Below are 26,398 nucleotides of genomic sequence, written 5' to 3' on the forward strand. Positions count from 1 at the left end.
CGCTAATGCGATGCGGACCACTAAAGCATGATGTTATTTCAAAATAAGCACTTCCTTGGCATAAAAGTATCACTACGAGGTTTCTGGACCGCTATTTCAACAATCAACGTCGACTTAATATTTGCCTTTAGTGTCCCTTTAAGGCTTAGCAGCCAAGTCAACTGGTGAAGTACGCGCTCGGCACAATGTTTTGGGAGTTCATCAAGCTTTGACACATTCGTAGTAACTTGCCAAACTTTCCACCTTGTGGTAGTTACCAGGCTGGAGCCCCAAAGATGCTTTTACTCCGTTATCAAAGCTCAGTTAGCAACAGTTGATATACTACATGTGAATATACACGCGTGTTTCTCATAATGTGTAACCTTGTTCAGCTTGGGTCACTGATCACCATCATATTGAAACACTCATCACTTAATTGTGACGTAGCATATCACAGAGGCAAAGAAACACATTTACTTACTCTTCGCTTCTGTACTGTTCGCACCGGTGAACAAAGATTCGGAGCACCTCCTTTTCTGTTCCCAAATACAGAGAGCTCTGAAATGTAAATGAAAAGCATTGCTCAGTGCTACCAGAAAATTCAGGTCGCGTATTTCTTAGGACTTGTGATAACTTTTGTCTATACCACAATGCATCTGTATGGGAAAAGACCAGAGTGTTGGCACTTTGTATTCACTGTACCTGCTTGTTTGCCAATGAAAAATTTATTACAGCAACCGGGCTTGCTTGCACACAGCCGGAAGTCAGATATCTAGGTTGCTGGCTGTTGCCACTGCTACTACTGTACCTGACATTCTTTGATTTCTCTGATTAAAATCTGCAGGTGCCGTGGTCAAATATACTTAAGTGCACTGCCATCCTTCCTATCAACTGCTTCTACTCATTCAAACTATAGGTAATTTCCATCACACTTCACATGCATCACCATCTTGAGTTGTTATTAAGAACACCTCTGCCCTTTTCCCCACTTTTGGAATAACTGAAACCTGGTGAAATTCCAAGGGCACCTCTGCAAATATTTTTACATATCTCCTAATTGGCTGTTTTGTATGCACGACAGGCATCGACAGCGACATGCAGGCAAGTCTCGCTGTGCACTCTGGGTAATCCGCCATTTTGAAGCAATAACAAGCAGACCAAAGCAGGCAACGTTTGTGGACTGGTCGTCGATGTGTGGTCGCAGTCGGTCTCCGGGCGTGCGGTTTGGCATCTCTGTGCAAGAATGCAACATTGTTTTGCGGCAAAATGACGCGTGATCAAACGGATTATGCAGCGACGCTGTGCGTCAAAGACCAGGCGCGCTACAGTGAGAAAGTTGCCCTGTGTGGTGTGGACCCCTTTGAGCTTTGGGAAAGCGACTGAGTAAGAGACATCAACCTGTGGCCGCGAATCGACGCCGCAGACATAAGCGGGTTCCTTGTTTTGAGGACCAGCTTCCTTACCCGCCAGCAACTAAAGGCTTAAAAAGGATTAGAAGGCCACAATTTTGTGACCAGCGGTTGGATGCGCGAGCCATCGGTTAAGGAAGTTTCCTCAGACTCCTTGATTCTCAAAACAAAGGTACGTTAAAGTGTTTTATTCTTCTAGCGGTATACAACGTTATCTTTTTGCCCAGGTCGACCACTCGCAGAGCCTCAACAGGCCACCTGTGGATTCATGGGCCCTGTGCAAGTGCGACGGTGAAGTCGTTGCCGCGCACTGTACGTGCATGGCCGGGAACGGCGATGCGTGCTCCCATGTCGCGGCACTGCTTTTTTACGTAGAGTACGGCGTGCGCGTGCGACAGGAGCATTCGTGCACGGACAGCGCCAACTCGTGGCTGCCGACGCACATCAGGAAATTGGATGTGAGGCCTAGTATCGCTGAAATGGATTTCGCGTCGTCGACGATGAAAAAACGACGATTAGGTGCCGATGCCAGTGCAGCTCGTGAGCCGAAAAGCCCTTGCAGAGCCAGCAGCACCCACTGGAGACTGTGGCCCTGCGAAACAGAGTACACAAACGCTCTGCTCAAAGCAATGCCTGCATCCGCGGTGCCCAAAATAACACTTTTACAATGAGGAACGGGCAGGGCTTTAAAATAGGTAACGTAGGTGCGAGACTTTCATACCTGATAAAAAGTGTCGGCAACACACTTTGTACTTCTGCGGATTATCGGCGACACCCTCCCTGTTGAGGCGGGCGATCCACTCGCGCTGCCGGCGTTGCGACAGCTGCCTCGTCTTGCCGCATTCATGAACCCGCACCTTTGGAATCTTAAAAAACCGAAAGTTGCCGAGGTTCTGACTGTTCTGCTTAGCCTTCTCTTTCTCGGCTTTGGTGTACGTACGGCTTTTGCAGCCTACAACGGCGCAGTAAACCATGACAGCTATCGACTGGTCATACATGCTGCTTTGCTCGTCTGCTTGTTATTGCTTCAAAATGGCGGATTACCCAGAGTGCACAGCGAGACTTGCCTGCATGTTGCTGTCGATGCCGGTCGTGCATACACCCTATAAACACCATGTTATGTTTTATATGACCCAGCAGTAATGCTGAATCATTCTGTATAGTACTTACAGTGTCCTTTAGAAGCTTCATTGTGAATATGTGCCTTTCTCCAGGTGCGAAAGGCTGGATTTCTTCGATGAAACAGGTTTCCAGAAGTCCCGGGATAACCACCAGCTTCTTGATTGCCCCTTCCAGTGTAGCCGCAAAGATGACATGGACTCCGTCGAAGCTGTACTTTGTGGGGACAACGTCAACTGTCAAGTGAGTCAGCCTGGCAGAAAATGAGAACAGTGCCGTCAGATAACAGCTAAGTTTCGTAAAAGGTAGCAACTAGTTTTGTAAAAAACAGCTAGCTTCGCAAAAGGTAATGGCTGCCATTTATCTGCGCATAGCATGTACAGTTGAACCCCTCTATAAGAGGCACTGAAAGAGACACCAGTGTGCCTACATCGAAATAGGGGTTAATCAGGAAATGAGAACCTTGCTTATAAGAGACTTCTCATATAATGGACAAGAACTGCTCCCTGGTGTGTGTGTCTTATAAAGGGGTTCAGTCGTAGTTACAAAAGAAGCTCAACCACGTTTCTCAGAAGGAGAGCTTTGTAGCTGAATAAAAATTCATCCTGCTTCCAGGTTTGATTCTAAACCAGGACAAATTTTCCTTCAATTGCAAAGGCGCTTTTCTAAGAAACTCCAAGGAGTTTCCTTTGTAGATGGGCAATGTTTTCTTTTCATTTAATAAACTTAAAGATACTCGTATGCTCAGTAGAGAGGTAATTACAAAGCTTTATTCCTTCAAATTCATTAATGGCACTTGCTAGCATCCCAGCTGCATACCTTTCCAGCTCGCCAGTGTACAAGGGCCTTCGGCTTGCTGGTTGCACAGCCTCATCAGTCAGCTGGTACTTCTGAGCCTCAATGACTCTCTCGTTGTCCTCAACTGCTTTGCACTGAAAGACAAAAGGAAAGGTAAATGCACATCTAGGTTACAGTTTTCATTTTCCTATCTCTAGCCACAAAAATTTCTCATCCATTGAGCAAGCCACAATCTTGAGCTCAGCAGCCACTGAGCCAACTTGGCAGCTTTTAAGTGAATAGAACATAGTATCAGCTCAAGCCAGATGGAGGCCCGTGCTTTGGTAAATTGAGAAGTTCTGCACTGCCTGGATGAGAGTCATGCTTACACTTTCATTAAGAACACTCGGCAGATGGACAAGCTAGCGTTGCGTGTCCACTGTTCTGTCCTGGGTGAATGACTGTGTGATTGCTGTGCAATGTCAAATGGAGGACAGACACAAAACACAACCCATTTATGATCATTGCAGGTGTATGTGACGAGCCAACAAGGCACGCAGCAAGATGGTGTGCAAACCACGCAGTGTTCCCGTGCACGAGACTGCTACAGTAGTAAACTTTTCTGTGAGTGCTAATGCGAGAATGACTTGTTATTGCTTGTACCTCAATCATAGTTGGGACTTGCAATCATTATATGATAGAAGCTCACTTTGCAGGTTCCACATGCACGCTACTACATAGACTACTATAACTAATTTAAATGTCGTTGTAGAAGTGATCATAGCATGATTAATTTGATACGTTTACTTGCAATGAGAAATTGCCCTTCTATTTTGACCTTTTGCTAGTCCAGTGAGACAAGGTGTAAGCTTTGTCTGTCCTTTCTGTGAATATGATGATCATGATTAAGTAACAAATGCCAAGGTATAACTTTATTTGCTTTTCTATGTCACAGGATATAATAAAAAAGAGGTAACATTCACAGGAACAGTGCCAAAGTAGTGCATTGCACTTAACAGAGAAGTTACTCCTGCATAAATGTTTACAGGGAGACATATGGTTGCACTGGTTGATTGATGTGCTTGATTTACAAGAACATTTCACAGTACGATCACTAGTGTTCCATAAAATGGAGAATGGTACTTGTTACAAGAGCAGGATGAGAAAGTGAGAGGAATTTATTTACAGAAGTGCAGAGAGGTTGGCCTGAGCAATAGCTTGCTCTGGCCTGTTGCTCTGCACTTGGTAAAATAGGCGAGGATGAAGAAGTAGTAAGCGATGATGAAGAGAACAAAATGTGAGTGTACAATTACACCGTGTTGCGGCCTCTCTAAAGCAATGTTTAGTGGCTCGTAGTAAGGCTTTAGCTGCTGTTATAATCACGGCTATTCTGTTTGCGTTGGGACAAAAAGGTTCTCTATGAGCAGCTGTTACGAACAGTTAGTGCAATTCAGTGTCCTCTACATGTTGAATTTTGTTAGGGACTTTCTCATAACGTAGAGCGAGCATACCTGGAACTGTTGGCTGGTGGGTGTGGACCGCTCCCAGGCAGACTTTTGTGTGGACTGGTACTTCAGGGGTCCCTCAAATGCGCGCTTGATGGCCGACATGTTGAAGGCACATATTGCTGAACCATAGATGCTGTTCCTGCAGTGATAAAATGTAAATGTGGACGGATAGGCTGATACACCCCACTAGGCAGCAGTGCATGTGATTCTTGTTCACTGGCAAGAGTCTGTTTTCCATATTGGCAATTATCATGTTGAACAGCACATTTTATAGCAATGACAAAGCGTCACAATTTGTATTTTTTAATACTTGTTGTCCATAACCGTGTTCTCTATAGTGATGTATAGTAAAGTCATCTGCTCTAAGGTGAAACATCGTGTTAGTGAGCAGCTACCTAAACTATTACAGCTGCAACAAGCGTGTTCTCGGTACACAGCCAACATGTATTCTTGCATTGCATCCCTTTCTGATCTCTTTTCTTCCTGTTCAAGCTGTCAGTCTCATCCCCAGCGATGCTCCTATTTAGAACTGCCTAGCTCCTATGCAACCTTCAGAAGAAGGTACAGTAGACTAGAAATCTCTCAAACAGAACTGCTGCTTAAATGGAACAACAGACTGCAATATCATAGATTTTATACTTGAATTCTCCAGTTCTGTTCATCTCTGAGTAAACGGAACTCCTGTTAAAGGGAACACATTTTCGTGGTTCCTTCTGCTTCCGTTTAACAAGAGTCTACTGTATAAGCTAATTGCCTGCCATACTATTCCAAAACATTTTCAATACCATAACAGTAACACTGACAGTACTGAGACTTGTCTCTATGCACGACAGCCCCTTGCTGTGTCTTGGCATAGTTGTGAACTCACTCTCCTGTGGTGAATGCTGCGTAGAAGAGCTGTTCTTTCTCAAGGTAGTGAACGCTCTGAATCTCGTTGTAGTAGAAAGGATAGAGGCCCGGCAGTGAACAGTTCAGCCGAGCCTTGAGAAACGTTGTCCAGTTCTCCTTGAGGATCACCTGGCCACCTTGGTCATTCTTGCACACCCGAGCCACCCTTGAATACACAGCCTGCGCAGAGGAACACATACGTGCACACTCACTGGATGTACTGGAGGAGTGTGGTATGCTTACACTTCTGCCAAACATTGTTTTGCTTGTGCACAGGTGAATGTATCTTCATCAAAGAATAAGTGTTTGCGAGGTATCTATGGGGCTACATGTGAAACTTCGGGGGTTCCAGGTTTTGAGAACACCAAGGTACTTAAGTGCACGTTCAAGAACCCTCAGTGATGAAAATTTAGAGACCCCTGCTACAGCATGCCTCATAATCGTATCGTGATTTTGGTGTGTAAAGCCCCTGAATTTAAGTAATTAATTTTGATGTGCATAACACAAAATATGGCAGTGAGACCTCACAGGCTATGGGAGATGCACAGGTCCTATATGTCATATATATCGTGCCCACTTTTCGGGTCACGCTTACAGACAAGACCCTGCACACTCTCAGCACATGTGCTTGCATTTTTCACTGTGCACAAACTGGAAACTCAACTCAAGTTGCATATAAACATTGTTGCGTGGCACTTTGTACTGAAGAAACTCGGAAGCAAAGTAAATAGACAGTTCATTACTGATCGTCTGATCACCAACTTGCCCAAATGTGCATCCTTCTGCAATTTATTAACAGCTGCACTGTGAATCATCAGACAGGAGTTGGCAAGTAAACCTTTCATTTGCAGAGTAGCGATCACCCATCAGGTGGTACACAGTCCCGTCTTGTCTTGACCTAAACAAAGTTTTCTATCATCCACCACTGAGCTATCTATACACTAAGAAAAAGAGAAACAAGCAGACTGACAGTTACAGCTGTTTTGGTAGATGCCAAAAAACCCATGGACTGTGCCAACTGCAACATCAAATACAAAGTGTATATTCTATCAAGAGGCAGTTAACTCACTTTGCCGCAATTCATGAATTCCACAGCAGACTCCCTGTAGAAGATGTACACGAACTCTTCGATTTCAAAGGAACCAACAAAGTTTGGCTCTGAAAGAAAGAAACTTGGTTCAGGAATGGTTCCAGAGTGGTGCTTACTGTTCATGACTTGGTATCTGTCAACTCTAACAAGTGAGCATAACAAAAAAAAAAATGTCACAACAGTGTTCCAAGGTATTGTTTGGTGTATAAAGAACAATGACACTCATGCTGCAGTTGCACAATAAACGTGAATAAACAAAAATATTTTAAGTTTCATTTTTTTTGTCATATTTCCTAGAGTACAACTGCACATTGTAACTCACAGCTATCATCACCATCATCATCATCATGACCTTTTCAAATAATCTCCAGATATCTTCTGTTCTGCAGAAGCCTGCTTCACATCCTCTATCTGTACATATCCTAATCTTATCATTCAATCTAATCCTGTGACGTGCTCGACTGTTATCGCAATCCTTACACATTCACTGTGTTACTTTGATGGACCATATCTGTTCTTCACATTTCAAAGACTGCTCACATTCCCTTGTTCACATTCGCTTTGGACAGAGTTCGCATGTGCAGCTGTTGTCACGTGTTATCCCACAAGTACGGCTTGCGAGTGGCAGTGTGGGAGAGAGACAGATACGAATGAGACACAAACCTACACAATCAAGGCCCTCCAACAAGAAATCTCAGTACCTTCTGCAGAAGATGCAGAAAAGCAACTAAGGTGTGTTTGAGTACGGTATCATGATGGCTGTACATAATTGCATGAAATATTTAGGTTTATAAAGAAATGTGAGACTGCAAAAGGGTAGAAAGCTGGAGTAGTCGGGACTGACGCCCATTTGAAATCAGCATGCAACATGATGGCAACGCGAGAAGCAGCACACAGTGTTCATGCTGTGTCCTTCTCGTGTTGAAGTAAGCTCTCGTGCTCAGCTCAGGTGTGCAGCAGTTGTATCAACTAATGAACACTGAAAGTATACGCAGGGCAAAAAAAGACCCCTCTTTTGATACTTTCCATTACTTCTTAATGTTATGGATGTCATCACTTACAGACAGTGAAGGAAAAAGGAATGGGAATTGAATGCAGTGCAAAGAACTGCTACAGTGAATTGCCTAGACAGTTTTAATTTCAGGAGAAGGCTTCAGTAAAGGCATCCAACGCACCGCTCAGCCACTTGTGATCGTAGATGGGGGTGCGCAGAGGCCGCTCCCGGCCCATGATACGGTACAGGGCGTAGTCTCTTGCCGAGAAGTCTAGAGGTGACGCAACGTAGTAGTCGCCTTGTACTGTCATCAGCATGGTGCTGTTTGAGTGCGGGCTGTACGGTGCCTTGCCCATGCCGTCAACTTTGTCCCTCACCGTGACTAGAGAGTTGATCTGCATCATACGGCACACATCTTTTCACTTCACTCACGAAACATTGCCACTAGAAAGCTGCCACATGCTTTCTCGCATTTGACTAGGCATGTGCGAACTCTCAGTAAAGCATTGCACTAATCGGAGTAAGTGTAAGCTTCTCGTGGCTAAGGCTAAAACTTAGAGCTCAGTTGCAAAAGCAACCATAATACCAACAAGCTACACTGTATAAGAAGTTTAGTATGTGACACTCTTAAAGGCCAACTCCGGCGATTTGTCGAGGTCGATGGATCTCAATGAAATTCGCTGGGTATGTTCCTTTGAAGGTTTCCGTCATTTATGCCAAATTACAGGCTTTAGACACGCGCAGATTGTTTGCAAATGAATTTTAAAGATTGTCTGCAAACGGCCTCCCGGTTTCCCACAATTATTGGCAACATTGCGTCTGTGACGTCAATATTGTTATGGCGACGGAAGTGACGCAGCCGTGGGCACCACTAACTGTCATTATCAGACGCGGCACTGTCAGTTGCAGACATTACAGCTGATGCGCGGCGTGCACACCTCTCCACTGTGCGCCTGCTCGTCCCGGCTGTCACAGTTTTCATACTCCGCGCCGGCATGACCGGCATGCCTTGCACGACTTCCGGTTCGTAACAACTACTACGTCATACGTAGACAGTACACTCGGTTGGGTTTCGGTTTCGGTATTGCGTCTTTTTGCTTAATAAAAATTATTTTTGAATTTGCTGAGCATTTCTGCTATCGGGCGCGTGACAAGAGTGTCTCAGGAACGTAAAAGCACCATTACCTTGACATGGTGAAAAAATCGCCGGAGTTGGCCTTTAAGGTACTGATGAAACAGAACAAAGTGAAAATAAAAACTTCACATTTTTAGGGTGTCTATGCAGTAGAACCTTATAGATACATTTCTGATTTTTAGTGAGAAGAAAGCAACATTTTCAGTTTAAGGGGAGATGCGGGTCGAAGACACTTTTTTTTTAATATTCATCCTAGAACAATGAAACTTGAGGTATTTGTAGAGATTTTTATGCTGATGTTAAATATATAATTAGTTTTCATGTAAGTTGCATACTTGTTGTTCTGCGACAAATGTGTAAAACATAGGCCTTTTAGCCCCCCTGTTTCGATCCTTAAACTTCTATACATTTTGACAATTAATGACTCACATTGTTCCATTTGAACTGTAGAATGCCGAAAACTATCTAGAAAGTGCATAGAAAATATTTGCTAGACATGAAAAATTCAAGCATGGGAAATCCATTATTACCCAGACCCCGGTAAATGTTTAGTTGCGAATTTTCTAGTATGCATAAATAATATTAAGATTTGGAGGAGATAACTGCACTCCTCACACCTTAGAGAAAATTTGGGCAAAAGTTCATGCAGATCCGAGCACCAGAAGTACCAAAAACGAGAGGGGCACGCTGAAAAAGTTGCCAGAAAGTGTGTTTTGAGAAAAACGAATTTTAATGTTAAAATTGGATGTTTATTTATGAAAGAGGTAACGAAATCCGATCAAAATTGCACACAAAAAAGGTGAATTGTTCTTCTAGTAGCCACTGCCATTAAAATGGGCCAGTGCCTTAAGTTTCTCCTTCACAGCTCTTTCGAGCAGAGTAGCTATTGCGCGAGCTCCAGCTGCCGTAGGTTCTGCTTGCGGTCGGTCCGTCACTCGCCGCCCCTACGCTGGCCTCCTCGCTCGAAGCAACTCGCCGCAACGTATACGTCATCGAAAGAACACTTTCGGGGCACTCGCTGTTCTCGCATTGTAGTTCCAGAAATGACACCTTTGCGTTTGTAAGCTGGTTCCCGGACGCGTATTTCCGAACGGTGACACGTTGGACACACTGCACTGCGATCGCGATGATGTTCAATGCTGTTATGTCAGCGATCAAGGAAGACTCTTTCGACCGTGATCTTTCTTCGCTGTCAAAGAGTCCGATCTTCTCTTTGAGAGGCCCTGACATACTCGAACGCCGCGGCAAACTCGCGGAAGCATCGCCGTTGCCGTCGCTAGGCCTCGCAGCAGTAGACGCACTTGCCGTTCGGCGAGTGTTTGGCTTTAATTTGCGCCAGCGTCCTCAAAATTTGTTGACCGAGCGATACTTCACTGGCCAGTGACTGCTCTTGCTACGGTTCTCTTCATTCATGATGAAAATAATACGCGAGATAAACGTTCATCTGGCCAGCTCGATGACACACAGACCCTGCAAGCAGGCTTCACAACACACAAGGCGTGCAGCGGCCAATGGCGGTCCCTGATCTGTACCACATGATTTAAAAGCCAGTCGCAGCGCTCGAAAAGCGGGGTAAAAGCATACTTTCTTTATTAGTTCTTGTGCTTCTGTAGCGGGGAAGCCGTGGTTATTTGAAGATCTCCTCATGGCGATCCCCAATGGCGAGCGGCCGCGCGTTATCGGCCGCGAGGTGGTAGAAGACGTCACACTTTCGGTCAAGATTAACAGCCACGTTGTGCTCTTTAGACGCAATTTTAACGCATTTCCAGTTGAGTCTCGACTTTGATTTTTATTTTCGGAACAGTAGAGTAGAGAACAGTAGATCTTAACAAAACAGGTGAAAACAAAAAATCGATAATTTTTGAAAAAAACTCGCGTTTTTCGACCTGCATCTCCCCTTAATTTCTACCTCATTCATAAATATTAATCCATAAACGTAATTGAGTGAAACCTAGTACTTGACATGTCCCCAGTATCAGCACTTGCAATTTCATATTGTTTGATTGTCACAAAACATTTTAAAATTTACGCTATTCCTGACTATCCGCCTCGTGCATCGGTATGGTGGCGCCACCGCTCGGCTAAGATGGTTGTGCCCTCTCCCAACCCCCCATAGGATCTCATGCATTTTGAATGAAGTTTGCGATTTCGTTGCGCAAAAACAAACTAGCGCCATCTCTCGACAATACGCCACACCGACGACGCAACACTTCCTCTTGCTTCCACCGATACGCGATGCTCCTAGGTGGCCCTCTCTCCACTTTCTTTTATTTCTTTCGGCGGTCGTGAGAGCGCGCGCTGTGCTGTAGCGCACCCGACAAGACCGGCTGGGCTCGTCGCTTTCATCGCGTCTTCCTTGAACGTTGCAACGTTAAAATTGTGTTAAGGCAGTGGTCACACGTTGGACGATGAGCCCTGATTTCGTTCAGCTGCCATCTCATCAACGGCAATGTTTCAGACGCCTCAGTTGTGTACTTTTGTCCGTTGGTTGCGGGACAAGATGGCCTCCTGCAAGACCGCGTTTTTCCAAGTCAGCTGTGTGCGTAGTTCTCGGCGTCGTAGCAGTTTGATGACGCGAGGACGTCAACCGGTGCTACATCGTGGGAACCGCTGAAGTGACTGCAAGCTTGACGACATTGTGCCAGAATATTCTAGCGTACTGTACGCGCACGATTGTGCTACACTTAAAATACCGCGCTTGGCCTCGCGCGTCAACCTGGTACACCTGTGTGCAACAAGTGTGTTGTTATCGTTGTTGCGTCGGTTAATATTGAATTGCAATTGGAATACCGTTTTTGCAAAGGTGAGTGAAGCTGTAAGTAGTTGCGCTTCTCTATGCTCGCTGCTCCTCGAACATTACTTCCAGAATCGCATTTTATGTTTTGTTGCACGTACCAAAGGAGAATCTAGCATACGAGATACATTACACGCGTGCGCATTTCCTATATAAATCTGAGTAATGCCACGCGTGCTCATTTCCTATATAAGTCTGAGTAATGCCATGCTCAATTTAAAGCGCATGTGTTAGAGGATTGTGGCTTCAATGGTGAAAGTGATTAGATATTCCGAAATATGTGATTGCAATGCAGTTACAACTTTCTCATATGTTAACACGGTCTGTGAACAAAAAAAAAAAAACGCTGTCTGAATGTTTGTTGGTCATTTGCTTAAGTACTTTCACGCATTATTATGCAGCTGTGTGACGGCTGTTAAAACGTTCAGCAAGTTAGATTTTGGTTTTCTTGGCCTAGTTGAGTGCTACGAGTGTTGGGCGAAGATAAAATCGCGTGTCTTTTGTGCGTTTCTTAAGCAGGCATACAGCCGTAATAGTCATTGTTGTTGTACTGTTTGGGGTGTTCAATAAAACAAGAATGCTGTTTTGTACTGCAACAATTTTTATTTCATCTGTGTTAACAGATCACGCAAACAACTTGGACACATGCACGTAAGAAACGTACGCAGTGCATCGCGCGCACGCATAAAAAAACGGGCCTGTCATTTTAAAACAAATAATATAGAACAATCGATGTAACAAACGGCATGGTTGTCTAGTGGAGCAGCGTCAGCAGTACAAATATCAAACCAGAATGAAACATGAATAGAAAAACGGAGAGTAACAGGCGCTTTGCCCACGGCTTCTATGAGCCGCGCATATCCACCTATCGTCACCGTCCGCCGTTGGTGGCGCCACCAGTACCACTGAAAGCAGCAGCGCACGAGGGGGATAGCCCTCTGACTCTTTATCGCTATTTGTATATTTTCTCTGTACTATAGTGCCATGACTCACAAATGTCTCTTGGTTAAAACCAAATTGCAGGAGCATATTGTGGTGTGTTTTAGCTTTTAGCCTGATATTCCAAACCTCAGTAGTACCGTAGTTCTATGCCAGTGGAGTGCAACAAATTACGGTGCCTGTGCACTTCCATGCTTTAGGACAGGATTTTCAAGCTGAAACATACACCACTGTTAACACACCACTGAATGTTCTTGAGTGATGTACTCACGTCTCTCCAAGTGCATTCTGGAGCAAAGGCATTGGTGCCACAGCTGAACAGTCGCTCATTGTGCGACAGCAGCACCTTTATGTAGTTTCGGCAGCCCTCCTGCGCATAAAACGTTAGAACGTCTTGTGATATGCTGCAGACATCCTCAATGAGCTGTTATAGTACACTCGGTTACAACCAAGGAGGATTAAAAATAAATTTCTGGAGTGGAAGTCATGCCTCTAAAGTGAAGCCGAAAATCCGCCATCTTACCAGTGACAAGATAAAACGTTAGCGTGTAGCAAAGAAAAAGCTGTGCTTTCCTCATATGCCATACCAGTTTAATATGGGTAATTTTTTTAGACAAGTAGTGCTTGTGTTATAAGTTTCCAGAAGAAGCCTCAGAGTCTAGGCAAATTTTATTGGAGGTCAAGTCATCAATACTCATCTCAACAGGTTACTTTGTCGTGAACAACAATCTCTTACCTTATAATTAGCCTAGTGTTTACATTGACAGAGCAAAACCACTTTATCTCTAAACAACCACCACCCGAAAACAGCATGTTTCTGAGACAGACTAGGGGGCAAACCGTGGCTTCACCTTTGCCGGTAATGTGTTGGAGAGCTTCCACTCCAGCATTTTTGTTAAAGTCCTCCTTGGTTACAGCCTAAGAAAAAATTGCAGCTCTGTGCACAGAACCACTGTGAGCCTGTGCTTCACCTATGAAAGAGTCGTGCTAGCAGGTTTCCGCTTGAACCTTAAAGTACTTTTTGTTGACTAATGTAAATACTTTGCACATTAAGGATTAAAGGTTTGTTGTTACTATCCAAAACTTGATGTTTGGCTGAAAGTGATGTTAGAATCCCTGACGAAATTCAGCAAGATGTTCAAATTCCTGACCTAAAACCAGTGACACAAACGTGGGCTTGTATGAGAAATTCAGCCATCTGAAACACTTGAGTCTGAGTCATGAAAATGAGCAATACTTATTGGACGGAGCAGTTATGCAAATTTTCTGTGGGAGGGACAGTGATTGCTGCGGGCGGAATGAATGAATGAATGAAAACAACTTTTATTGCTGTGGGCGAAGCGGACATTTTTTCTTAGGTTCTAACCAAGTGTACCTACTCTGCTGCTCTGAAATGTTGCCACAGGAAATGTTGCACAGGAACATTTGGCATACAGACCAACAAACAGTTCTGCCAGTCAGCTTATATTAAATTCTTGAAAAATGTTCTCCTTTTTGAATTTTCTCGCACTGGCACTTATTTTTACCACGTACTCAATTATACTGGGCCCTCAAGTGTTCATGGATGAGGACCAGAAGACATTGAAATGGTGACGCACAGCCATGCTGTGTGCAGTGCAAGTGTCCATCAATATGTGTCAAATTTTTCGTTTTGCCTCTAAGCAGGGACATGAACATACTGAAATACTGCCCCTCTATACCTCTGCTTGACCTTTCTGGCGACAACTCCGCACAGCCGCATTTGATGCTGGCACAGCGACGTCCTCGAGCTTCTTGAGATCCTCCAGGGACAGCCGAAACAGGTGGTCCCTGCAAGCAACAATTATTTTTTTTTTCTTTTGTAAATTCAAGATGGCAACAATGCAAGCACAGCACTCATTGGCGTCGGCAGGTGGGTGCAAAGGAGGCACTTGCCCCCCCCCCCCCCCAAGCCACATTAGCACCTGCCTGCGAAGCCCCATCAGCGACAACACCCCCCACCCCCTCCACCCTGCAGTGATGCAAGTCAAAATCCTGCTGACGCTCATGACAGCACTTCATGAAGTTGCCTTATAGATGTCAGCTCATTAAAATAGGGCTTCAGTGCAAACTAATATCGTTAGAACTTGTTTCACGAAAATTCTGTAGCTGCAGAGGAAGGAATGAAAGAAGTTGAAATGAAGAAAGGTAAAGTGCATATACAGGAATTTCTTTGGCAGATTCTGCAGAATGCAAAAATATGTGGAGGTGGAAAAAAGAATATAACATTATCAGAAATTGTAAAACCGTTGTGATCATTAATGGGGTTTGATCCAAACTTTTTGTTTACCTCTTGCCGTTCTTTCTTTTTTATGCCTCTTTTAAGGATCATGAAGAAGCTTTTATGCAATGCACCTTTGAATCGGAAGTCAGCACAACTTCTTAAATCCCATCATTCTTGTGTCCTTTGCTTAGATTGCAAATATGTACCAACTAACTGAGCTTACCTTATGTTAATTTGCTTATGTGAACAGTGTAGCTTCCTTGTACTTCAGCAACGCTTCTCTAAGCTTTCTTGTACAGTGTGTCATAATAATTAAATGTTGCATGACAACTACAGTTAAAGCAACACCAAAGTGAATCAGTAAATTAGTTTAGACTGATAAACTATACTCTGAAAACTCTAGTGTCAGTAATATCGCTACCATAGGTTTACTAACAGACGAGAAATTCAGTGTCAGAAGATTCATGTTTAAATTTCTCGCCAAAATCTCCAGTGGTGGCACCACAGATTTCTAAGTGCTTTTTCATATTTTGGTCACATTGGCTCAACATAATTTCCTGGAACTTCGTTTGTGAAGTCTCTGGCTTCCTCAGAACACAATGTACCTGATTTTTACCGACCAGGAACTATGTAGGCCCTAGTTGACACCATCAAAATCTATGACATCGCAGCGGCTGGTGCAGGAACTTCAAGGTGGCGTCGCCACCCGCATTTCCTTTTGGTGCGCTTTTGTCGCTTACCAAGCATTTTCTGGTGGTAAGAATGGTGCTTTCAGCACTGTGAAATTGTAATTCACTAGCACGAGACAATCGTTTTTCTCTTTAGTGTCCCTTTAAGCAATGCAACCGAAAGGTGTCTATCCTCACAGCAATTTACATTTTCTGGCTCCCTTAGCCTACCATTCAGGGACACATGCCTGTTTCGTTTGATACATCTTTTTTTTTTTTTACATCAGCATCAAAGATGTCAAAGCAACATTTGATATATGGCACCAGAGGTATAGCCAGGAATTTGTGGGGGTAAGAATGGCTGGGCTGGTGAGTGTTATGGCAGACCATGTTGTGCCTGTTATTCTACAATGCAGATTTTTTTTTTTTAAAGGCAAAATCCTTAAAGCTCATGAGATGTGACCGTCTGGAGGTGTCAGCTGTCGGCAGCAACGCTATGGTACCAAAAGTATCACGTGACCAACGTGGCTTTTTGGGAGGGGGGGGGAGTCAATACAGACGATTGAGGAAGATGATGAAGAAGATGTGTGTTTCGGGGGTGGGTGCCCACACTGCTCCCCCCTTTGCCCCAGGCTCACTCTTGCACGGCACTGGACAGGGGTCTACAATATATAATGTAACATTTATCGCTTTCTTTTGTGACAACATTGGCATACAAACTCCTCCTCCTATGAGTGCACAAGTACACTTGTGCACATACCATACACCAAGTACACATACCTGGTGCTTTTCTTTTCTCTAACAATACAGAATCTTTAAAATTCACCTGCACCAAATAGCAGTCCTAGTTCTTGCACTAAATTGTTTTAAGATGTGGACATCATTTGTCCACATCTGTCAATTTACACAGTAAGTTGACATGAAGTGTCTGATCAAAAGTGTTTCACAAAATAATTTTTCACCCAATTATACTGCAGCAAGTAGCGGAGTTTATGACAAGGAGACAATTGTTTATCCACTTGCCGAGCGAAGCTTTCAGTCTGTGGGCATTTGCGGAACGATTTTTCCATATTCAGCAACGCCCCCAAATTTCTCAATTTTGCACACCCATATAAATGCACGCACAAACATACATGAAGGGTGGTTAAATCTCCCCCCCCCCAAAAAAATTATGTCTACGCCCCTGCTCTAGATTATTCCATCGTCACAGGACAGGCAGAACACGATGCAGCTAGGACCGTAAGCTGTTCATGCACCTTGTGCTGTTGTTTCTCTTGGTAAAGGCTGAAAAATAGCTGTTCATGCTTTTGCAGGATGCAGCAAACCTGACATAAGTGGCGTGTGCCACAGGGTTGCTTAAGAAACTGGGCCACCGTGCTGAAAGAGTTTCGCGAAACACGATTCGTGAAGAGATGACATTAGAGTCGGGTACAACTTTAGAATTCAGTGGCATTTCCACCTCAAAGATGGATGCACACAAGCTTGCACAAATGAGTGCACGCTTTAGATTTATGTCATAAGCTGGATGGACAGTCAGCGACTCTGCCATCGGGGAAGGATGAGTACATGAGTGGGACTATTTGTTTATTCATGGAGATAGTTGGCTGCTACGCTTTTGTCATCAGGGCGGGGCCTCCTCTCCTACCTTCTCATGCTGAATCAGAATATAGAGGGCATTCATGCCGGCACCTCTCGGACGTCACGCTATGAAGTTGTCGCAGATTCTCTAGCACACTTGAGAGGGAAATGCATGGAAAGCAACAGTTTAATTCACTCACTCGCTGTTCAATTTTGCACTTGCACAACCAAACGATAGCGAGCCAATAGAGCAGTCTTTCGAACAAAAGAGACTATCATAGATTTGAGTGTGCTTGAACATCTGTGACTGACTTGGCCGCACGACCTCCGAGAGTCGCCGGTGTGAATGAAGCATAGAAATTTTGTGCCACATGCAGAAACTTGCTACACAAGGCGGCCTCCTATGCTGAAAATGCACCAAGCAATAGGCAGAACATTTTGTAGAGCAGCTTTCGCAGCTATTTGCTTTTAAGACGGGGAAAGACTGGAGGACAAACATTTTCTTTTAAGGAGATGTGACTTTGTAAAATGACCTCTTTATTTTGTTGCAAAGGTGAACACAAAGTAAATATGACAACAACAAAAAAACATCTTACAGAAGGCAACACAGGATAAAATGCTAAGCATGTCACAAGAAAGAAAAATAAAAGGACTGCAGACTTTGCAGCTAGCAGCTCACAGCATTGCAAGTGTTAAAAAAAAAAAAAAACTGATGAGCAGGAAGAACAGCTGCACAATCCTACTAGATTATATCACTATCAAGACGAGGCATTGCATGTGCGCGGTGTGGCCTGGTGTGACCTAACACATGCCAGGGGGAAAACATCGCTGCTCACACATTTCACCGGTGTAACAGAAGCCTAAAGCCAATGATGTCTACGAGCTACTGACTGAATATGTTAATTCTCATCGTCGGAGGACATTGGAAGAGCCAGGCATTCTTCGATAAGTACGTTGCTCACGAAGACGTCCTCGGGACCATTCGTGTCGCACATGACAACGCCAGGCACACCTTTCACGTAGTTGACCAGGCGACACATGACAGTCTGGCCGCATACAAGCTCTGCCAATCGTGCTGAGGCCTCGGGACCCCACACCCCTCCTTGGGCGGACCGCAGCCGGCACAACTTCACTGTGATCGCTTGCCGCGGCAGGGAGCGGAAATGCGAGGCGAGCTGGCGCAAACTGGTGGTCGGTTTCAGGGTTTTCACGCCGCTGTCGACATCCGTGACTCTGACCATGCAGTTTTGGAGTACACTCGTCACGACTCCGCGGCACCAGTTTTCCTCTTTGGAACTGGGCAGGTCGACGTGAGGGTAAGCGCACAACGCTCCAGCAACCAGGTCCTGGATGCGATACATCTGCCCAGCTATTCCTCCAATGCCCTGATTCGAGTAGTATAAGTTCATCATTTCGAGTAGCGCCTTTAATTCGTAGCTCCAGCGCCCGACGAGGTTTATGATGACTGCTTCGGGGCTGACTACTTCTCGCACAACAACGGGGAAGAACTCTTCCCCCAACGCGTCTGGCAGGGGTTGCACCACGGTTACGTCGCAGCAGGCGGGTTTCCCTGTGGTGGATGGATTGTCCTTCGCGGATGACTGCAGCGGTGTTGTTTTCCCCCGTGTGGTTGTTGATTCGTCGTCCGTAGTACATGACTGCAGAGACGGCGTTTCGCCCCGACAAATGATAACACTGCCCTCCTTGGCATGAAAGTTGAGCTGGCCACGTGTATTCAAGCAAGCATTGAGTACCTCTGTCGATGTTACCCGTTCCAGCATTGGTTCCTTGCGCAGCTGCTCTAGAACTGCGCCCAGCTGTACGGATCCACCACTTTGGAGAAGCATGCAGTTTATGCGGCGAATGATGTCATTGCTGGCTTGATGCTGCTGGTGGCAAGGCTCGAAGGAGTTTGAAACGACGCTCGCAGGTGTCGCACCGCTCATCGCCGATGTCGACTTGTGGTTCTACCAGTTCTACTGGTTCACGGTACTATAGGACTATAGGCACTATAACGTATAGTAGATATTCTCTGCTATAACGGTACGTCAGCAGGGCGCCACTGGGGGCCAGCACAATCAATCTTGCCTTCACGTGCTAGAATGTAATCGAAGACTACAGCCTACTGCCCGTGAAATAGCCACGCGCTCACGCAAGCCACAATAATACCACGATCGCACATACGATCGGAGAACATCTACCGCAATTGCCGCAATCCCGCAATCGGCATTTCCAGCATTTCTTCCTGATGACGTCATCAACCGTGGCCCATATAGCCGTGGCCAACGCGTTGCCGTGGCCGCCTAGAGAAAGGAAATAAATTTTCCTTTTTTTCCGTGTGTTCATGCACTCACATTCATAGTTTCTGTGTGTGCCTCCTATTTCCAATTTTTTAATTCTCTTTATTAATGCTTGGAAGTAATATTTACGCCTCTACAGTACCAGAAAAGGAATTATAATGTCGCTATCATCATCAGACGTTAAACAACATTTGCAGACGACGATTGCCAGTCGTTTTCTTCAGCATCGAACTCCTGAACTCTTCTTGCATACCGTTAAATCGTATTAGCATATGCAAGTGTTCTCCTTCGCTATCCTCGATTTGCCGTTCGACGCCACGTGTGTAGTCCTTTGGAATGCTGTTACACGTCAGACACGACTCAACAGTTCGCGTGTTTCCCGCCCTGTGGACAGGTATGTGTCGTGTCTTTCACAGACAGTATTTGGGCTTTCCGCGTTGCAAAATGTGTTTCAACAGCACATTCGAACAGCTGGGTCGTTCGAGATAACTGTAGAGTACCCGCTTAGATAGCCGGAAGGTGTGTTAATAGTGATATCCTCCCGCTTTGTGGCACGTAGGACTGTAAAGCCAAGCTGCATATGCCTAGGCAAAACCAAAATTCGTCCGTCCTACGTGCGAAGAAACTTCGGCTCACACCCAGTGTGGGTGATTGGCCAAGAATTGAGTGGTTTTATAAGTGTTATAAAACTTTAGAAGGGGGGGTTACAGAATAGAAACATAAATTTGAAATGAAATTTTGACGCTTTATCAAATATGAAAAAAATAATAATAAAATAAAATAAATCAACGCCCGAATTTTCAAAATATATACATGTGTTGACACAGAAGAATAATAAGAAACTCCTAGCGTGTATGCATGCGTGTATGCACCACCGAAATTGGGCGAGCTCCACTACCTACCATTGGTCCATTTCAGAATGAGGAAGTTGTCCGCGGGCAAAAGCCGTATGTGTCACAGAAATCGGGAAGTTCACGCTACCCACCACCGAATATTCGCAATGCTACGCTGTCGCTCCCTTATCAATAAATGCCCGTTGACTAGCTGGCCCGTTCCCCGACTCGTGGTTTCCTGGTGGTAGTCTTCTCATCTTACTCACTTCCCTACTCTTTAACTATCCAACATTCTTTCCCTCCCTTCCCTTCTCTTCTCTCTACCCTACCACACTATCCTTCTTTCCTTCTTTTCCAATCCATCCATCTAACTCTTCCATTCTTCTCCTTTATCCTCATCCTATTTCTATCCCATCCCATTCCTTACCTGCGATACATTAGTGGTGCAGGTGGGCCCTCACGCCCTTCTCACATTCTGTTCGGCTGTGCTAGTCAGTGTTAACTACGACTTTGCATGTTTCCTGCATCAATGAACAAACCGGGCCCTCCGCGACACGAGAAATCTGATTCGTTCTTGCGAGACGCGAAGTTTTCGTGAAAATACGTGGCAACTCGCGCTTGCAACGATAGCCCACAGCGTACGCGTATCAGCTTCGCGAAGTTTTCTGTAGCCACATAGGCTAGTTAAATGTTATCGTCTGACATTATCAGTTGAAACTGTTTTACTTGCATGTAGCCCTCGTCAGTGTTTTTGTGGTGCATGAATCCCATAACATTGTACGCCCGCGGGAGGTCGCACGGGCTCGCGATGTGCTCTTCTATAACTGAGCAGTCTCAAGTTGGCGGTACATTAAAATAAGGCCTCTATCCTTTGTCAGGAAAGCGCTGTTATGAATCGTGCGAGCGACGTTTCAGTCATTCGAGGACGCGTCCGCTCCACGCCTTTCGTGGAGCGAATGCTCTCAACGCCGTCCGTGCATCACCAGTGTTGCCAGTGTGTTGGTTTCATCGCGAAATGTTCTCCGGGGCGCCCAGACCGCCCAGGCGACTCGGAGTGGTCGAAGTTGTTCGGCGGTTGAAATTCTTCAGATTGCTTTCAGCAGTGATGTTCAAAGAAACCATCTTGACGACGAGGATTTTGTGAAAGCACCGAGAGCGACAGCGACGAGAAACGATCAGCTGCTAACTCACGAGGAGCAAGTTGCACTTCACGTCCCCTCGTGCGTTAATGCTTTTTTCGCGATCGTAAGTCACTTTGATTGTATTTAATGTCTAATATCCGTGAGCGAGATCAAGATAAAAGCATAGTTTTTCTTGTGCATTGCAATTATGGGGCGCCGCATGCCGCCAACATGCTCGAGCTCGATCAGCGAAGCGAAATGGTTAGAGCGATGAAACGTGCAGTCACGGCCACAATCCACGCCTCTCGGCTAACTTCTCCTGTATTTCACCGGTACATTCCGAACGGCATTGTTGTTCGACGAATTTCAGAACGTCGAATTCTTCGATGTTGCGAAAAGCATACGTGCGCATTCTTTTCGATATTAGTTTTTGCATTGTGCTGATCGAACCTGCAACATTCTAGTGAAGTGAATTGCACACGGCTTGAGTCTGAGCATGACTGTGACACTAGCGCTACTGAAAAGGATGCTGGATGCTTCTGTTCCGTTGAAGAATTAACTCGCGTTCCTGACTGCGCAAGTAACGACGACGGCGTAATATGTGTTTGGAAACCATCAACACGTTAAACATTTCGTCCCGTGTAGCAGCGATGGCGCTACTCGCTAGCGGCCTACTACTGCGGCAAATCCGTCAGGCAGGCTCGGTACGCGTACCTCGGAGCGCCGTTCAGTTCATACGTCAATTCTAGTTCATGCGGTCTTCTGTAGCACGCCCAGGATTTCGCAAAGCATCGTTGATACACTGTAACGGAGCTGAAATATAACCCTTCACACCGCAGCAAATAATTAGGTGGCGAGCACTTAGCACTTTCCATGGTCTGGGAAAGTATTTTGGTCTCATATCCATTTCAGTGCAGCTCATGGCTTCATCCGGTGAAAGTGGCACGAGCCGTACGTCCGCACGTACTATGTGTTCCTATGCTAAGAAACGGGTTGGCCTAGGTTGGGTTGGCCCTCCTCCTGGCGCCATCTTGAATCGAACGGCGCGCCACCTATTGGCCGCGAGATCGAGCGGAGTCGCCGCCTGGCGGCTACTGGCTGAAGCGCGCCTAGTGTGGATTGCTCCATGCGTCGTCTGCTAGCCGCATTGTGTTTGCATGTGCGCGTACGTCATGCAGGGCCTCAAAAGGCGGTTTGTTCCGTTGCGTTGGTGCAACTTTAACCGCTCGTACGTATGCCTAACAACATGTAAAGAAGCATTTGGCCTTGATCGGCTGTATATATACTGTAATAAGATCAGTGAGTGCACTTGTCGAGAGTGCTGTGTGTGGTCGTCGTACCGTCCGTTCACGAGAGTCATATCAGTGTAGGTGCCGCTCTGTGGTTCAAGCGCATTGCAAAGTGCACTTGGCGTTGTCCTAAAGATGAGAAGTATTGAATCTCATCTGAATATAGCATTTTAGCGGCTCGGTGGTTAAAAAAAAGGCTCTCGTGCACTTGCGCGTTGTAGTTAGGTGTATAATTTCGGGACTGTCGTTTTAGGTTAAGCGACGAACTTTAGTTGTGTACGGTCCTGGTCCCACTGCAGAGAAATATTTCTGTTAAGTCACGTCTGACACTTCGGTACTTAAATTGTCCCCTAAACAGAACAGAAAATGGAATGACACGGAAATCGCAAAACTGAGTTATAATTATTTTTTCGCCACAATTATAACTTATAATAATTATAATAATTATTAATTTCGCCACAATTATAACTTGTGGCGAAATGTATACAAAGACACCCGTGTACTTGCGAGGTAGCTTATGCCTGTCAAATTTGCGCTTTGGCAAGTTCAGTGTCGGAAGTGCGTCAGGCCTCAATTTCTTCCGCGAAAACCCTTTAAAAAAATGCCCCCACCTCCCCGAAGGGAATCGTGAGGAAATGCGAATGCATTTCTTGCGCCGAGAGTACACGGCGCAGTAATTTTAATGGCGTAAATTAATGACGAGACGAGGATTTGTACCGTAACCATTTATTTACACATTCACCAGCACCTGTTTGTGTTGTCATTGTACCTGACGGCCATAATCTCAGCCTTGTGGTCGCCGTTGGCGTTTCACAGCGGCGTCTCGAGCACACATTTCGAGAGGCGCCCAGCCAGCGGACGGGAGAGTGGGGCGCAGGGAGGAGAGAGAGCGAACGGCGAGAGAAGGACCGGCGCGCGCCCGCGCAAACCGCGGTGAGGAGGCGGAGCGCGCGCAGTCACGTGGGGTGTGACGTCGCTGCGCCGTTGCTACAGACGCTCCTCTCCTTTCCTCGCGCCGTTGCTATGGGACGGCGGATTCAGGGTCGCTTATAAAGTGCATTCGCACTTAAAAGAGAGCGAGCGAGAAAAATATATTCATCAAGATCAGCAGTGGCGATAAACTCGCTCGCGCATTTTCATCGCTTACGTGGCGAGTGAGGGCTCATAAAACGATACCCTTACTATGCACCAGATCACACACTTGCCGCGTTTCGGTGACGTACTTGCCCTGCGGAATACTGAGAACTGTTCTCGCGGCCGTGTAAACACAATGGAACATGCGCGAACTACAAAAGGGCTCGGGGACTCTCGTTTAAACAGACTCATAGCCAAGCGCGAACAAACTTTGCATTCACAGCGCAGACGGTACATGAATGACAGAGAATAAATTCCATGAATTAATTTTCTTCTTTCTCGGTTGATTCTCGCTTAATTTTCCTGCGGAAGTGTAGGAAAATCAAAGCACAGGGAAGCTTCCCCGAGCGTTCGCTTACTGCGACCGTCTTCACGCTCGTAGTGCACAGCAGCAACAAGCATATAAATGCACACATTAGCGAAGTTATCGCTGACTACTCACCATTCTTTCTCGTCTGCGAATGCGAATGCACCGTCGTCGAAGTGCTTGCTGCACACCATCGCGTACTTGGAAGGCGTCCTGCCGTTACGAAGCCTAACGAGCCACATTCGGCGACGTTCCGCGTCGGTGGGATAAAAATGGAAGCTTAAACCTGGCTATGTGCAGTATGTGCGGCATTGTGGCACCGAACAAAACCTCACCATCGATAACGAAGAGTTTTACAGCGAAAGCTGTTATGAGATCATTTCACCGGCCGTTTTTGGCGCCGTAGTTGTCCGCCGCCGCCGGTGTCCGTAACCAGTATCGCTCGAAATAAGAAAAAAAACTAAATAAGAAAAAAATTCCAGGATGGAACGAGGTTCGAACCTGGGCCCTCTGCGTGGGAGCCCAGTATTCAACCTCTGAGCCATGCCGGTGCTTGAAACTGCTTCGCAAAAAGGTCCTATACAGGCTTCATGTCGGGAAGGAACCACATTAGCATATGCAATATAGCGTGGTAGAAGAGTAAAATAAGCACCAAGTGTCGCACAATGCGAATTCTGTAAGCAGGCGTCACACAATGCGAATTGCGCAACGAGTAGGTTGTTGAATGCTTCCAACCCATTACAAAGGACTCTGCCATAATTCTTCATCGTCATCAGGCACAGCATCAACAAAGTGCGCATAATGCCTTACATGGGTTTAGCCGGTACCAACGCACTCCGTAGAATGACGAAAACTGGCACAGTGCCTGTTGCCCTACTTCTCAAAAATTACAATGATTTATAGCGTAGTGGGTTCCTCGCAAGTGCACTTGTATTGGTTGCCAAGGAAGCCCATAAGCGCATGATCCACTTCCTCGGGGTCTCAGTAAAATTACAATGATTCATAGCGTAGTGGGTTCCTCGCAAGTACACTTGTATTGGTTGTCAAGGAAGCCCATAAGCGCATGATCCATTTCCTCGGGGTCTCAGTAAAGTTCTTCGCCCCCCCCCCCCGTCTCTTTCCCACGTCAACGTATGTTATACAGCATGACGGGAGAGGGAAATAGCGACCGGGCGTCACCCAATGCAAATTACATAACTGGTGGGCCGTTTAAAGATTCCAACCCATTACAAAGGGCTGAGCCATAATTCTTCATCGTCATCAGCCGTCGCGTCAACAAAGTGCACATAATGCCTTACAGACGTGTAGCTGGTGCCTCGCTTTTCCGCAGAATGACGAATAATGGCTTAGTAGGTGCTTCCCAACTTCACAAAAATTGTGATTTATGACGTAGTGGGTACCTTTCTAGTGTACTTGTATTGTAGCCCCAAGAGAGCTTAACGGGCTCTAGAAACGCCGCTCTTCCAGCTTTCGCTGTGACTGTGCTGCGGTTTCAGCGCAGGCCTGGCGTTTTTCTGCGGGTACGGAACACAAAATCACGATGTGAAAACAGAAGCCCCGTGCACTTCTACACACACCACACGAAACCAGTATCCACACTAGTGCGGTGACGGTGCTGCCACCTATGTAGGTCGATCTCGCCGCGAATTGGCCGCGAGATCGAGCGGAGTCGCCGCCTGGCGGATTCTGGCTGAACTGCGCCTAGTGTGGATTGCTCCATGCGTCGTCTGCTAGCCCCGTTGCGTTTGCATGTGCGCGTACGTCGTGCAGATGCTCAAAATGCGGTCGGTTTCGTTGCGTTAGTGCAACTTTAACCGCTCGTACGTATACCTAACACGATGTAGAGAAGCATTTGACCTTGATCGGCTGTATTCGCCGCGAAATCGGTCTACAGGTGGCAGCACCGCCGCCGCGCTAGTGTGGATAGGCGGCTGCCGGCGCGTATACAAACGCACACAACAGCGCTTCGTTGTGAGCGATTTGATCCGATTTCCGGCAAACAAACTGCGTTGACTGCAGCTTTCTCGTAATATGTGCGCTCTTCATTCCCGAATTAATGCACGAAGTGCGCCGAACGTTACTATTACTTGTGAGAGAAGCGCATTTCGCCAACGAGCGGATTGCTCGCATTCCGTGCAAGTGCGCCGAACGTTACTCTTACTTGTGAGAGAAGCGCATTTCGCCAACGAACGGATTGCTCGCATTCGGCAACAGTCGGCGTTTTCGCAATGGATGACGTTTTGTTGTTGTTTTATTTGTACATGTTTAGCTTGTGTTCTACCTACTACGCCCTG

General features: G+C 45.9%; 2 protein-coding genes across 5 annotated transcripts in view; both read right to left on the bottom strand.

Annotated features, from left to right (window-relative positions):
• Positions 1-26,398, bottom strand: part of LOC119393838 (semaphorin-5A) — a 192,835-nt gene that overhangs the window by 16,364 nt on the left and 150,073 nt on the right. For all 4 annotated transcript variants that reach the window (XM_037661018.2, XM_049416388.1, XM_049416389.1 and 1 more), the window contains exons 5-13: positions 14,333-14,441; positions 12,904-13,002; positions 7,946-8,159; positions 6,750-6,838; positions 5,661-5,860; positions 4,796-4,931; positions 3,327-3,439; positions 2,559-2,760; positions 461-537 (exon numbers count right to left, since the gene is read on the bottom strand). In XM_037661018.2, the coding sequence (XP_037516946.1) occupies positions 461-537; positions 2,559-2,760; positions 3,327-3,439; positions 4,796-4,931; positions 5,661-5,860; positions 6,750-6,838; positions 7,946-8,159; positions 12,904-13,002; positions 14,333-14,441 (1,239 nt within the window). The remainder of the gene's footprint in view (positions 1-460; positions 538-2,558; positions 2,761-3,326; positions 3,440-4,795; positions 4,932-5,660; positions 5,861-6,749; positions 6,839-7,945; positions 8,160-12,903; positions 13,003-14,332; positions 14,442-26,398) is intronic.
• Positions 16,733-19,075, bottom strand: LOC125758746 (uncharacterized). Its single transcript, XM_049416391.1, has one exon. It carries the CDS (start codon positions 19,064-19,066, stop codon positions 18,020-18,022), a length of 1,047 nt encoding a protein of 348 aa, XP_049272348.1. The 5' UTR covers positions 19,067-19,075; the 3' UTR covers positions 16,733-18,019.

This window comes from Rhipicephalus sanguineus, chromosome 5 (genome assembly GCF_013339695.2).
Source record: "Rhipicephalus sanguineus isolate Rsan-2018 chromosome 5, BIME_Rsan_1.4, whole genome shotgun sequence".
Lineage (NCBI taxonomy): Eukaryota > Metazoa > Arthropoda > Arachnida > Ixodida > Ixodidae > Rhipicephalus > Rhipicephalus sanguineus.